The sequence below is a fragment of the Mastacembelus armatus genome, chromosome 13 (genome assembly GCF_900324485.2).
Source record: "Mastacembelus armatus chromosome 13, fMasArm1.2, whole genome shotgun sequence".
NCBI classification, from domain to species: domain Eukaryota; kingdom Metazoa; phylum Chordata; class Actinopteri; order Synbranchiformes; family Mastacembelidae; genus Mastacembelus; species Mastacembelus armatus.
Window position 1 is genome coordinate 9,272,437 of NC_046645.1, and position 14,565 is coordinate 9,287,001.

The 14,565-nt window shown below is 39.0% G+C and overlaps 1 protein-coding gene across 1 annotated transcript; it reads left to right on the plus strand.

Moving 5' to 3' along the window:
• Positions 1-584: 584 nt before the first annotated feature.
• drd2a (dopamine receptor D2a) lies at positions 585-11,988 on the plus strand. The gene is made up of 8 exons (XM_026292956.1): positions 585-863; positions 4,569-4,678; positions 7,885-8,021; positions 8,652-8,656; positions 9,252-9,446; positions 10,426-10,512; positions 10,784-11,168; positions 11,767-11,988. The coding sequence occupies exons 1-8, from the start codon at positions 585-587 to the stop codon at positions 11,961-11,963; spliced, it is 1,395 nt and encodes a 464-aa protein (XP_026148741.1). The 3' UTR covers positions 11,964-11,988.
• The last annotated feature ends 2,577 nt before the right edge of the window (positions 11,989-14,565 follow it).

Sequence of the window (14,565 nt, forward strand, 5' to 3'; positions counted from 1 at the left end):
AATTTCTGCAAATACTCTAATTGAACCTCTTAAATATCAGATTTGTCCATTAGGTTGAGTCGAGATGCTAAGGTTTTCGTGCCTTTACATAAAAATGGGGTAAATGATTTGTACATAATTTTATACACATTTGAAATCTCCACTAGAGTTTAAAATAATGTTGGGTCCATTATTGGGTACAGCAGGGCTTTAGAGCTTAACACACATTTCTGTAAAGCATGAATACATGAATCCCAAAATGTAGCAATTTTTTCTTCATGTTATTGTCACGACCATAAAAGATATTTTAATATGAAAATATGTGTTGTATGTTCATGCTAGAGTATATACTGTGTGTATATCAGTACATAGGTATGGTGAAGATGTGACAATTCAAACACCACACATGCTGCCTCCTGATTATTAGCCACAAAGGCAGGTGCAGTGTTTATCTTTTAAACTGACAGCCCATTTTCTGGTTACTTTGTCATCCACCCAAACTGTCTGCAAATATCTACATGAATACAAGTAAACAATGAAATGCTATTTTCTCTGTCTGAATGTTTTGCAGGGCCCGTTCTCGGCCTTCATCACACACACAGCTAATGGATGTCATTACCCAGTATGCCTATAATGACAGCTTCTATGATAATGGAACATGGAGCTCCAACGAAACAGATAAAGAACAGAAGCATCCTTACAACTACTATGCCATGCTGCTTACTTTGCTCATCTTCATCATCGTATTCGGAAATGTGCTGGTGTGCATGGCTGTGTCCAGAGAGAAGGCTCTGCAGACCACCACCAACTACCTGATTGTCAGCCTTGCAGTTGCTGACCTTCTGGTGGCCACACTGGTTATGCCCTGGGTAGTCTACCTAGAGGTAAGATTGACACACCCACACCTTGTATACACATGTACATATTTGAAGAGATATTAATAATCTAAGATGCTCTATGGTGCGCCCTATTTCTATTGCTCTCTGTTTATCTTGTCTCATTGGAAAAGCATCAGAAAGCAAAAGAAACACACTGCAAGCCTGCAGATTACCAACAGCTGCAAGATTTCCATTTCTACTTTAGCTCCAATATCACAAACATGTATACTATCAACAAAATATAAGTAGACATATCCTGAGAGCAATTAATGCTTTTTTGTGGAAAGACAAGTCTCACGCTCAAGATGCTAGAAATATAGCAATGCAAGTTAGGCATACGAAAAGGGTTTGAGCCAAACCAGCTGCCTATAGTCATCAGCAGGTCAAAGGCTCAAAGTGAAACGAGGCTAAAGTGTTCACATCAGCATTGTAAATATCAGTCCTGCCGTGTTAAAGGCCTGTAATAGCAGCACTAAGAGCAAATGCCAGACCAGTCACATGTTTATGAATCATCCTTCCTGATTCTGGGGTACATTATTTTACATTTAACCCTGGGTGGGATACTGCAGACCTACCTTTTTTTTTTGTTTATTTTTTTTATAAAAGGAGTTGCAACACATCATACCCTGCTAAGCAATGAATCCTACAACAGCACGGAGGCTGGGGTTGAGCAAAAAATCATTGCCAATCTACCAAATCAATAGCAGGCAGGATGGGAGAAAAATATTTCTCTGCTGTATCTCTTGGGTTTGGCTCATCTCTTCGATCTTCTACATCTGCAGGTTATTTTTGGTGTTTTCAGGTGTTTTCCTTGCAATAAATAAAATAAAATAAGCGAAATATCATGGCGATGTGCAAAAAAGGTATTCTCTCCCAAACAAGCTTCCTTCTTACCTCCAGAAAGGCACAATAACCAGAAGCCGGTGTCCAGAGTAGAAGAAGACATCCATGGGCAACGACAGACAAAGCAGCTCCATGTTGTCCACAGGGTAAAAAAAAAAAAAACAGCCTGCACCAAAGTGGGCAAAGCAGTTAGTAAATAACCCCAAAAGAATTTAATACTTACTTAATAATTTTAAAAAAACATTTCAACAATTGAATAAAGGTGAGTCTTATTCCAAATTCACAGTAAATGAATCCCTGCCCATTGATAACCTCCACTCCAACACAAAAAAAGTAGGTCATGCACCACACCAGGGTCGAAGCAGGAGATAGAGGTTACCTGCTGCTACATTAGCTTAGCTCCAAAGCCAAAATTAGCCAACACAAAGCTCATTGCAAACAATATTAATTGACAACAAAAACATTATACCCTGTCTGCTTTTACATTAGAACATGTTCAAGGTGAAAATACACACACAGTTTAACTCCAAAGACTGAAACAACTTGTTACTAAATAGCATGTATCAACAAGCTAAACACCTAGCTACTTCAACAAGCCACCTCACCTGGACGATCTAATGAAGAAACTTTCTCCAGGACCTAACGTTATTTTCTGCTTACTAACTCCTGTCCGACAATACTTCGTGTTCACAATAATTTTGTGAAACAGCAAACTTACTCGAGTTTTTCTTCTCCGAGACCTGTCCGAGTGTCTGAAGCTGCCTTCTCTGACCCAACTGTAGGAGAGGAGAGGAAATCAGACGCCCGGCCTGGCGCTCTATCTTTACACACCTGTCGCTAATTCGCACATGAGGCGTTTACGTGCCCTATGTAATTTAGAAATACAGAAATCAATCTGGGTTACATCATCCACATTGTAGGTTTGTTAGCTTCGTCCAGCTGCCAGCTGCTCTCATTAAAAACCGACAGACAAAAGTCAAGCTTAAGTGCATTTTATAGTTGATTATTGCACATAAAGCACATGAAATCAGTTTGCCAAGCACATAGCCATATGGGTAAAGTGAGCTTTGTAGATGAATATCATGATGCCATAAATCACTCTTGTCAGTAAGGACGTCCATCCAATATTGTGTTACAGAAATAAGTAATGAATAGTAGGCCTAGTTTTCATGCCATGTTATTGAAATGTGAAATGGGCAAAAATGTATGCCATGTACTTTTAAACAGCTGACTGTCTATGCTGTCTTCTTAAGTTGTTCTTATGCATTGATTTAAGCATTTATGCTTCAAACACACCCAGTTTGATAAGATTTATTATTTTTGTTATTATCATCACGGCCATAAAGACAGCTGAGTTTTAGATGAGTGCATTCGTTTCTTTTCGCCCAGATAGTGAGTAATGTCTCAAATTCCATTTTCTCACCACTTTTTCAGAACCTATGCTCTCATTTCAATTTCAACACCATACTTTTGCAAATAAAATGTGACTGGTGAGACATTGTAAGCTATGATATGCTATGCATATGTGCACACTCTGACATTATAAATGAAGTCAGAGAACTGGATGAGGCAAGTTAAAAGAGGCAGTATAAAATTGAGAAAATGTGTATATCCCACAGTCTTTGTTCCATAATAATTATGCTCTTCTGGCATATATTTAGATTTCATACCTGAGACACAATGCTGTAAAAAGCTGTTTAAAATCCACTGGATGTCCTTCTGTACACTGATATAAACTGACTTGTGCTGCAGCGATGAAGACCTGTAATGGATTTCTGCTTATATTTGTTATGGGCTGCAGCACTGACGAGGATATAAAAACGTATTGTATTGGTGGACCTGGTGAGAGGAGCAATATGCAGGTTGATGAAGATCAAGTACTAGAAACTGATGGATGGTAGTGTGGAAGAGAAACAGACAGACTGAAGAGAACAACAGGATAAAGGACAAATGTCAGGACTAAAAGATAGTTTAAAAAAAGAGAAAGAAGAAGAGAGGAGAGGTTGTGACGAGGAAAGGGGCACTCATTACACTGTCAAATCATTGTGTAATCACCACTCTAGTGTTGTAGACACCAGGAACAACATGTGACCCTTTACGCTGGCACTTAATTTTATAAAGACACAGCCTGGGGACAAAGATTAATCAGCCACAGAGAGGTAGGAGTTGTCACTTGACACACAGATCTCCCTTACCCTTTTCAGAGTCGTGGGAGGAAGCAAGTAGTGTGAGAGAAGGTGGGAGGCACTGAACCTGTCAGAGCATCACTGATGATGTTAGTTCCATTGTGGGGTGTGACCAAAAACAGAAAGCAGAAAGAGGTATGAATACAAATTGGTTTTGATCATGTCATTGATTGAAAGCCCCCTGGGGCTGTTGACCAGGAGGCATCTTAATGGACAATTATCTCACTAACTCTGAGAATAATCAATAGTTCAATTTCATTCCTGCTGAAATAGTATGGGTGTCAGTGACCATTTAGATTTGTTAATCTGTCAATTTCCACAATGCCAGATAAATAAAATGGATATAACAGATGAGGGCCTGTGAATACTGTAAAATGTGTAATACAGATTACCTAAAATTTAGAGCAATAGATTGTACTTTGAGGTTTCTCTTCATTCATTCATTAAATAGTTCAGTTTTCCTCTTTATCTTATTTCTCTTTCTGCTGCTGGTGTGGAACCAATATGAAAAATATATTCAAGGAACATGGACTGACAGGAACTGCTTTTCATTGTAGAAGTAAAAAAAATGTAATTTCTGCCAGGAGGCAGGAGGTTTGCTGCCTTTGCTGGGCAAATGCAGTGGCTTTGTTCTGTGGAGCATTGTGGTAAACTACTGTTTGGTGATGTTTTTCTCTTGCAGGTAGTGGGAGAATGGCGCTTCAGCAAGATCCATTGTGACATCTTTGTCACTCTGGACGTGATGATGTGTACAGCCAGCATCCTCAATCTCTGTGCCATCAGCATTGATCGGTGAGTTAGCCATTGCACAGGCTGTTCAAACCTGTTTAGTCCAATTTGATAAATATTCACAGCAACCAAGCACATTTTTTTTAGATTTTCTTTTTTTTTTTTTTTTAGCACAGCAGCTGAAACAATTGTTTTTTCCAGTGGTTGCTGCAGTGAGACTATACTCCAGGAGTGTGATCACTACGCTGTGACATCACTGCTGGCTGTGGCTACGTGTGCAGCAGAGCACACTTCTGACTCTGACAGCACTCACATACATCTGTGGTGGCAGGTGTGACGATATGTGCAAAAGACTTGAAACTTTGAACCAGAAGCACAGATTTTTAGCCTGGTGTCACATTACTCTTCAACAGTGAAAAAACTGCTTTTAAAGCCACTGAAAATTCCTCAGAATGCACAGCAACACAATTTGTCCCATTGCAAATTATAGTCAGTGGAAAACATTATTCATTTAAACTTTCAATTATTGTGATTTTTCATTACATGGGGGCTGTGAAAATCATACTATGTCCCCTGGTCTTAGTTTGGTGCTGGACTGGTAGCGTTCAGTGGGTTTTTAAATCTGGCTGCTGCAGCTGAAATCCACACAATGAGACCAGTGAGAGGAAATCAATACAATACTGTTGTGGCCCAGAAAACCAAAACAATGTGCTGAGGGGTGAGTATGCTCTGTAGTTCATCACTATGGGCAACTGCTTATGCATACATATAGTCACATGTGTACACATTTGATTTTATTATAGCAAATTCAAATGAATGCATACAAGTGTAATGACTAAAGCACCAGCAAATGGTAAAACCTTATGTCTTATCATAATCCCTCATTCTCCCAGATTTAATTAATGCCTTATTCAAAAATAAATTCACTTTTTTTAGCTATGTAAGTGCTGATTCAGTCATTAATGATAGATGCAAAGTTACACTTTGGAAAACTGTTTGTCTGAAGAGCATATTGTAGGAAGCAATCGTGTAATGCTGTCAACCAGAATATGTACTGAAAGTGTGAAAGCTTGGCTCACTATAAATGAGCACTCATGGATGAGTCTGGAGATCTATATTTTCCTTTCATACAGTTCTGTCATGTTTGATTTAACATGATTTTCTGCCCGGCTGGACTTTTATCTTAAATCTCTACGCAAAACAATTATCCACGATCGTCACACACAGATGCGATTTCAACCCTTATTGAAGTGATTGAATTCCAATACAATGGTATCTCATATGTGGAGGAAAGCTTATTAGTCTGAATAATCTATTGGAAGCTCATTGTATGTGTGTATTTATTTATAACAAATGTCAGTATCCCAGAGGGAGAAATGCCATCCAAATTTACATTTAGATACTAGTCATAGGATTTGTGCTTGTTTGCTGCATACCTGTGAATACTGATCACTGAAAGGAGGGTACCTTTCTAGAATCACAGCTGACTTTAGGATATTACATGGTCTACCCATTTAACCAAGTCCTCTAAACATATACGACAACATACACCGAGTTTCTAAAAATTCAGATAAGAGTTAGAGACAAATTTGCTTCCTTTTATCAATTCAACAGCTCCAGGCATCAGTGTAATTTATACATCAAAGGATTGTTTTTTGCTTCTCTGCTCACTTTGTTTTTACTCAACAATGCAGAGCAAACTGAGAACTCATCACATTATGGGCTCAGTTTTTGTGAATCTATGTGCAAATGCGAGCACACTGTCAGGGCATAGGCACATACGAGTGTCGACAACTTGCTTGGGGAATGTTGTCACCACGGACCGGAAGAGAGATTAGTCACTCTATTATTAAAAGCATGAATACATTATTAAAAGTTGGAGTTGGCGTGCCCTCCAGTATTGTCCAATCAAATCAGCTATGAGCTTCCTCTCCAGAAGTCTAATGGCCCTACTTTTGTGTAGAAGGTGATATGAATATACACTTGCCAAATATGATTTAACAGAAGTCCAATTATTTTGTCTAAAAGCAGATGGTCGTTAAACCGAACTGGATGACGCTGCCCTTTCATAAATTCTTTCAGTGAGTCATAATGTAACCTAAAATATCTGACAAGACAGTGATGTCAGTTAGGCTTCAAGTTAAGTGACATGTAGTCAGGCAAAATATTTTCTGTTCTTTTTGTGTGTTGTTTATGATTTTTGTTAAATCACTCATATTTGAATGTGTTTACATACAGTGCACCGCTACAATTACCATGACAAAATGTCACAAAATGTAATAAAAGATGTGGTAAGTAAGTTTTATGATAGAAAACCTATAACCTGCTATGAATTACAAGTATTTGTATTGGCTGGCAATCCTTCAATAAATATGAATGACAGAATTTGCCTTAAACGTATCATTACATGCTGTGGGTTATATAACTGCAAATCCCTTTAAATAAAAACAGCAAATATAATCCCCATATCATTTGTGCTGCCATCTTAGGCTGACATTTACCCATGTGACAGGGAAGGCCTTTATACAGTATAATTATTCAGGTGACATTATTGGTGACAATTAACTACTAACCGTTGCATGCAGAAGACAAATTTCTACCTTGTGTGCTAGCTACTCTGCTACAGTGTGATCCATTCCCAGCCCCAAAATCGCGATACAGGCAGAGAAGAACCAAAAAAATTGCCTTGGGGTAAAATAATTACCCTGGATTTATCCTGACTTCCCTTGTGTGTTTTTCAACCTACTCAAAACAACCTGTCCTTCTCACCTGGTTTTGTTTCTAAAATCTTTCAAGCCAAATGACACTGAAATCAATGCATGAGAAACTGTAAAAAGCTCTGCATTTGCTGGTGAATACAAAAAGTTAATGAGGTCAGCCCATGTAGCAAGGATAAATAATGGTCCTTCCTGTGAGACACTATATTTATGGTGCCTTATCTTCATACAAACCGCAGACCCATCACAAAGCTGTTTCCAAATGGCTGACCCACCATTAAACAGGCTCTTATTAAAGATGACAGGCAGCATTTCTTGGTCAACCCGAAGGTTTCGAGTTTTTGATCCTCCTTTATTCCTTTATGGAAGCAAGAAATCTGGAAATAGAAAAGAGATAACATTTATCTCATTGAGTCAAACATGAATAAATTCAAATCACACAGGTGTATGATGAACATTACTGTCGAACTCGTCATACTTTAATGTCTTGAAGAAACATGTCATGTTGTTGTGAACTATATCTACAGTAGTTATTTTTTCTTACACTTACAGTTACACTGCAGTTGCAATGCCAATGCTGTACAACACTCGCTACAGCTCCAGGAGACGAGTCACAGTAATGATTTCTGTGGTGTGGGTACTGTCTTTCGCCATATCATGTCCCCTGTTGTTTGGCCTAAATAACACAGGTAAGAAGCTGCAATACACACCAGCTCCATTGCCTGTAAAAGAGAAATACTTTTTCATAGTGTGACTATATTCATCCTGCTGTAAGATTAAGTGTAAGAGTAAGATCTCGAAGCTTTTGACCCATAGGTTGCTTAACAGAAAAGGAGATTTAATTGAGGATTACTGATACGATGGCTAGTGATTAAGAGGTGGGTTACAGCCTGGCTAGCTCCTGTGGCTCGCACCCTGTCACTGTGAAGCACAGCTCATCCTTTTGAGTGATTTGAGATAATGTTGATTTTGCTGGGACTCAGACATTTGGACTTGTGAGCTCCACGACTGCTTCCAAGCTGGCCGCAGATTTAGCCAATGTAAGCCACAGGAAGCATAAAAGGCTTTTCTCTGCCACAGCAAACACTGAAACCACTGTGTATAGTTTGCTGTTGTCACCCTAAAGCACTATACAATATGTGTATGTCTGCAATTCACCCACTGACACACTGACAAAGTCAAATTTGTGTGCATGGAAATGTCAGTGTGCACAATCTGAATTGTCTTCAAGGACCAGCAATTTAGCATGTGACTTGCATAAAATTAGGGATCATCAGGGAAATGTTAAAGGAATAATGATCAAAACTAAGCAGTAGAAGATGAGGTATTCTCACTTTTATCTGGTGGTTATTTGGTCACTGTGAGTAAAGAGGCAGAATGGGTCTTTCTGAAGACCTGTCCCCTCAGTGGTATGCAGGGATTTAAAGGTCAGTGATATAGTTTGGGGCAAATTTGGCTTGCTTTAAAACTAAGCAAGAAATATTCAGGACTAACAAGTAGCCAGTGCAAAGAGTTTTAAGATTGGGGTGATACAATCTCTACATTTGGCACCAGCCATGGGACAGTGTGCTGGATAAAGGAGCTTTGGGAGTGGCGGGTAAAAAAATAAAAAGGATTGCAATGGTGTAAGCAGATGAGAAGGGGAAAAAGAAAACTGTATGTATGACCTCTAGGTGAAGGGAGCTTAAGAGTGGTTACATTTCTGAGTGAATTTCAAGAGATTAAAATCAAAGCGTAATTCTTGGCTCTTAGCTGCAAGTTCAAGCTGAAGTTCAAGTTTCCCATTTTACTGTAGAAAGTTTTTCATGAGCCATAGCAATAAAAATGCAACAAACTACACACATACACAACAATTTGGGATGAAACACAACATGCAGTGTAAGCCCCTTTTTTCTATTTCCACAGCTACGCGTGAAGAGTCGCTCTGTGTGATTGCCAATCCTGCCTTTGTGGTATACTCTTCCATCGTGTCCTTCTATGTTCCCTTCATCATAACTCTGCTGGTTTATGTGCAAATTTATGTGGTTTTGAGGAAGCGCAGAAAACGTGTGAACACTAAACCAAAGCAGCGTGTTTGTCAGCCTGCTGACCCTGACGTGGCCACGTCACTGAAGGTGAGTGCTTGAAGCAATATCACTGCTGTTTATGGCTTTGAAATGAAATCTGAAGTCAATTTTCACCTTTGTTACTTAAACAGTTTAGTCTTTTAACGGGTTCAAAAAAACAACAGAACATAAAAATCTTTCTCTTTGACTTCATTTGCTTCTTTCTGAAAATTAATAATGCACTCAGTCCAATTATAATGTCTGGTTTTATGGAGCAGGCGTTGTATTATAATTTATAACCTAACATTGTATCTCTAAAGGGAAATACCTCAGGAAAAGGAAAAACATATAGCATTAAAGGCAAGGGAATAAAAAGGCAAGTCTTTGTTACTGTATGTCACAGGCATGTTATTGTTTTTGTCTTTATTCAGAAATAAATGAACTACTGATTCCACCCTGGAGACCAATTTTAATCATAATGTTAAATTTGCAAGCATGTTTCAGTGTCACAAGCTGTCAACTACGAAGGCCCTAAGATGACCTTTTGCTCTCCTGGTTATTGATTTTACTGCCACAGTGAAACTCAGTGGGCTCTGCACAGGAAGCCGAGCGATGCTTTTCGTTCAGTGCAGTACATTAATCATGCTCAGGCATGGCTTTACCCTGTGGTTGATATGTGTGTGTATGTGATATAGATTGAGCTCATGAAAAATATGGAACAGTACAGACTCCACATTAACTATCCATAATTTTATCATCTTTGAAATGTCATAATATGGCAGATTATAACCATAATAGAGTGATGTCATATTTCATTTAAACTCTTAATTGTTTTCTCAATTTTTTATACTGAGGCAGGTTAACAGATTTGCAGCTTTACACTTGAGGAGAGTGCAGATCAGATTCTTGCTAAACAGTCTTTCTGTACCAGCACTCAGTGTAGCCTCATCCGACCCATTAGGCACTGGGACCCTGTGCTTAGACAGCCCTTTTGTCAGTTCTTTGACATTGTACCTTCTCCTTCCTGACACAGCTGTTTTCATTTCAGGATAAGTGCACTCATCCAGAGGATGTGAGGCTGTGCACCGTGATTGTTAAATCTAATGGGAATTTTCCTGTCAACAAGAAGAAAGTGGTGTGTGAATTTTTTTTTTTTTTTTTTTTTTTTTTGCTTACACCTATTTATTCTGAAAAAGACATTTTTGATTTGCCCATAAAAAAAAGCAGTGACAACATGAAGTTTCCTCCAGAATTTGCTTGAAAAAGCACTTTTCTGCTTCTGTTAAAGACTGGTCATTCGTTATCTATGTGTTACATATTGTTTTAAATGTCACCTATTTTGCAGTAACCTAAATGAAGAATGAGCCCTGAATCCATGTTTTTCTGTTGATGCTTACCTTCCTTAGTTATTCATCAAAGATGTTGTCAGTGAGAGGGAAGATCTGGAGCTGGATGAGCTCAACAACAGTGGCAGCAGCCAGAAACAAAAGCAGGAGCAGCAATGTGTTCTTGCAGACACTCCAGCCACCAGCCACCAACTACTGATGCCCAACAAAACCAATGTTAGCCCGACCTCATCTCCTACACCCGCTGACGAGGGCCAGAAAGCAGAAAAGAACGGAGATCCTACAAAGGAGGTCCTAGGGGATCCAGTGCCCGTTGTGGCCAAAACCTTCCAGGCTCAGGCCTTACCTAATGGAAAGACACAGACCTCTGTGAAAACCATGAGCAAGAGGAAGATCTCCCAGCAGAAGGAGAAGAAGGCCACTCAGATGTTAGCAATTGTCCTTGGTGAGTTGATTCATGTATTGACAATTATTGTTTCAATTGTTGATTGTTAATTGTTAATATTGTTAATTATTTACATTCAATGTAAATAATTTCCGATAAGTTGCACTGAAGTCGAAATGAAAGCACATGCTGTTGTATGTGAGTATGAACATACAGTGAACAGAGTGGAAATAACACTGTGGCACAAAACATTTGCCCAACCAAAAGTTTTTCTTTTTTTTTTTGCGCATGTGAAATAACATGCAGTGATAACAACATTCACTTTGTCCAAACTCACCAAGATACCAAATATCACCAAATATTTGTTTGTGTTCAAATTTACCACAATCTAATCCTGCAGTGGACATTTTGGAGAATGTTTCGCACAAACTGGATCTTAGGTTGTCTTAGGCCACTTCTACATGCATTTTTAATTCCCTCTTAAATTTTTTGAAAAGACCAAAAACCAAACCTGACAACAAGTCAGGCAGTGATGCAATGAAAGGAAATCTTTCTGGTAACTTGTATTTTAGAGTCCAGCTCCTCCATATGACAGCTTATCTCTTCACTTTCCTTTGTCTATTTCTAATATTTTGAATTTTTTCTCATATCTCCTCAGGTGTATTCATCATATGTTGGCTGCCGTTTTTCATTACACATATCTTGAACACCCACTGCACAAAATGCAAGGTTCCTGCTGAGATGTATAACGCTTTCACTTGGCTGGGCTACGTCAATAGTGCTGTAAATCCCATCATATACACTACTTTTAATATCGAGTTCAGAAAGGCATTCATTAAGATCTTGCACTGCTAAGCTGCAACATCACTTGTCTGATCAGACTGAGGGAAGAGTGATGAATAAAATCATGAATAAAATACCTCATCCTGCTAAGGAAAAACGCAACACAGGGGGAAACTGCAATCTGTTTTGTAAAGTTGTGGAACCGAGTGACTGAAATACTGTATGTGTTTTGATGAAAGACATGTTGGCTCTATATGTGAATTGTTTGTGGAGTCCTGCTCTCCAGCTCACTGAATGTAAAACAAAAAAATGTCTGTAACAATGACTTGTTTCATGGAGAAAAGAAAAATCGAACATTGTTCATCTAAACTCATCGTGCTTGTCATGTAAGGAGCCATCTGTGTATATGACATGCATACAAGTTGCAGACTGCTGTTTATTGTGTGTGTGCTTTATGTTTTCTTGATGGAAAATTTCTGCAGATCTTATAGATATCAAGTCAGTGTTCATTGCAGTGTTACAATTGATACATGAGCGCTTAATAATAAAAACTATCGCTGATTGGAATCTAAGTTCAAGATGAGACATTTTACTTACTGTATAATGTGGCAATGCCAGTTTCCACATTTGCAATTTTATAAATTGAAAATAAATATTATGAATTATTGTTATTTGCTGTACATAGGGTTTCTCAACACATTAACTGTGATTATATGCCTGCAATGGAAATGTAATGCATGCTTCACTGCCCCTCTACATGACTTCTCATGAAATATATGTTTAACAAAAAAATTACAAAATATGTCCAATAAAGAAAGTTATAAGACAGATACACTCCTAAATGAACTGTCATTATTCAGTAGTCTGCACCTTATTCTCATGATTGACCTGTATTTGAGCTATATTGTTTAATATTGTTTACTTAAATATGTAGATAAAATTCTGTACTTGTCAGCTAATATGTTCCAGTGTAGACAGGAGAAAAGTTTACAATAACTGGAATTTCTTATGGTGGAATGTTTGTGAGAATCACAATGTAAAATACATGCACATCTGTGACATGCTACCTTCTTACCTTTAGACATCGTAAGTCCAAACTGGCTCTTTGTTACATATCAAACTGACTCAGCTGTCACTGTCATAAATAGCCTAGTCCTTTCCAGGGAAGTGTAATGCATATTATAATAGTAAGAGATCAAAATGAAATGTTCGGATTGAGTTGCACTTCAGCGCCTCATACTGTCTAAATCACTCTTGATTGAACTGATAGTTCTGCATGACTTTATTTCTTTGATCATTCCTTTAGTGATTTTTTATCAGGGCTGAACCCAAATTCAAGGCAGACTGAAGTAGAAAATGTAAGGAGCTTAATTTTGGAGGTTTAAAGGTGCAGAGTTGCTAAAGGGCAGAGAAGCGGTGAGCAAGACTGGAGTTGGGGCATTTTGGGGAAGCTAGAGAGGGTACTGGAGAGGGCTGCAGTACTGAGAGAGACTCAGGAGCTGAAGAGGATTATGCTTGCAGGAGTTCTGAAGCTGATGAAGAAGGTTTAAGGTGGAGGCACAGACAGGTGATCAAGTCAGAGGTGCACATGTTCTAAGCTAGGAAGTAAAGCTGAGTTACTGATTGGGACAGACAGGGGGTGTGAGCATGCAGGGGAGTTGAGCAGAGTTTTCAGTAAATATCATTTTGATCTTGGAAACTATTTGAAAATAAAACTCTACTATGTGGCGCTGTCTACAGATAGTTTATATTTTAGGAATCATAATTCATTGTGCTCTCGTGGATATCGAAATTCACTGGACAAGGAGAGATGGTGTAATTCCTTTGTTGTGGTTGTGAACTGCACAACCCTTCATACGTAGTTAACATCAGCGGTACGATATCTTTTGAGAGTAACATCCATCTTTGTGATGAGCAAAGACAACCTAGCATTGCACTAATTTCCGATATGGCTACAGCAGATGAAGAGTTACCCTGTTTCTGTTATGATGCTGTGTTTGAATCATCCATCCATCATCTAACGCTTAGCCCAGTACATCCAGGGTCAAGAGGGAGCTGGAGCCAATCTCAGCTGACACTGGGTGAGAAGTGGGGTACACCCTGAACAGATCACCAGTTTATCACAGGGCTGACAAATACTCACACTCACATTCACATCTATGGCTAATTTACTGTACAGTCACCAAACAACCTGACCACAAACTGCATGTTTATGGACTGTGGGAGGAAACCGGAGTACCCAGAAAAAACCCACTCAGGCACAAGAAGAAATTCCACATAGAAAGGCTCTGGGGTCAACCAGAGCTTGAGCCATGCCTACTGGCTGAAGAAGCTAACCATGAATCCTAGGTGCACAAATGAACCAGCTGCTAGTGGAAGGGACCAATCCTGAATGGTTAACCAAAGGCCGGACAGTCCTAATCCATAAGGTCTCCCAGAAGTGAGCAGTCCCATCCACCTACTGCGCAATAACCTGCCTCTGCTCAGCATGGAAACTCCTGTCAGACATCATAGTGGATAAATGAGATGAGTAAGCACATGGATCAATACATGAGGGGGGTCCAGAAAGGAGTTATAGGAACACAGAGGGGCTAAGCACCAACTACTGGTAGATAAGGCACTGGCAGAGACTGCAAGACCAGACAGCTCAACCTGTGCACTACCTGGATCGACT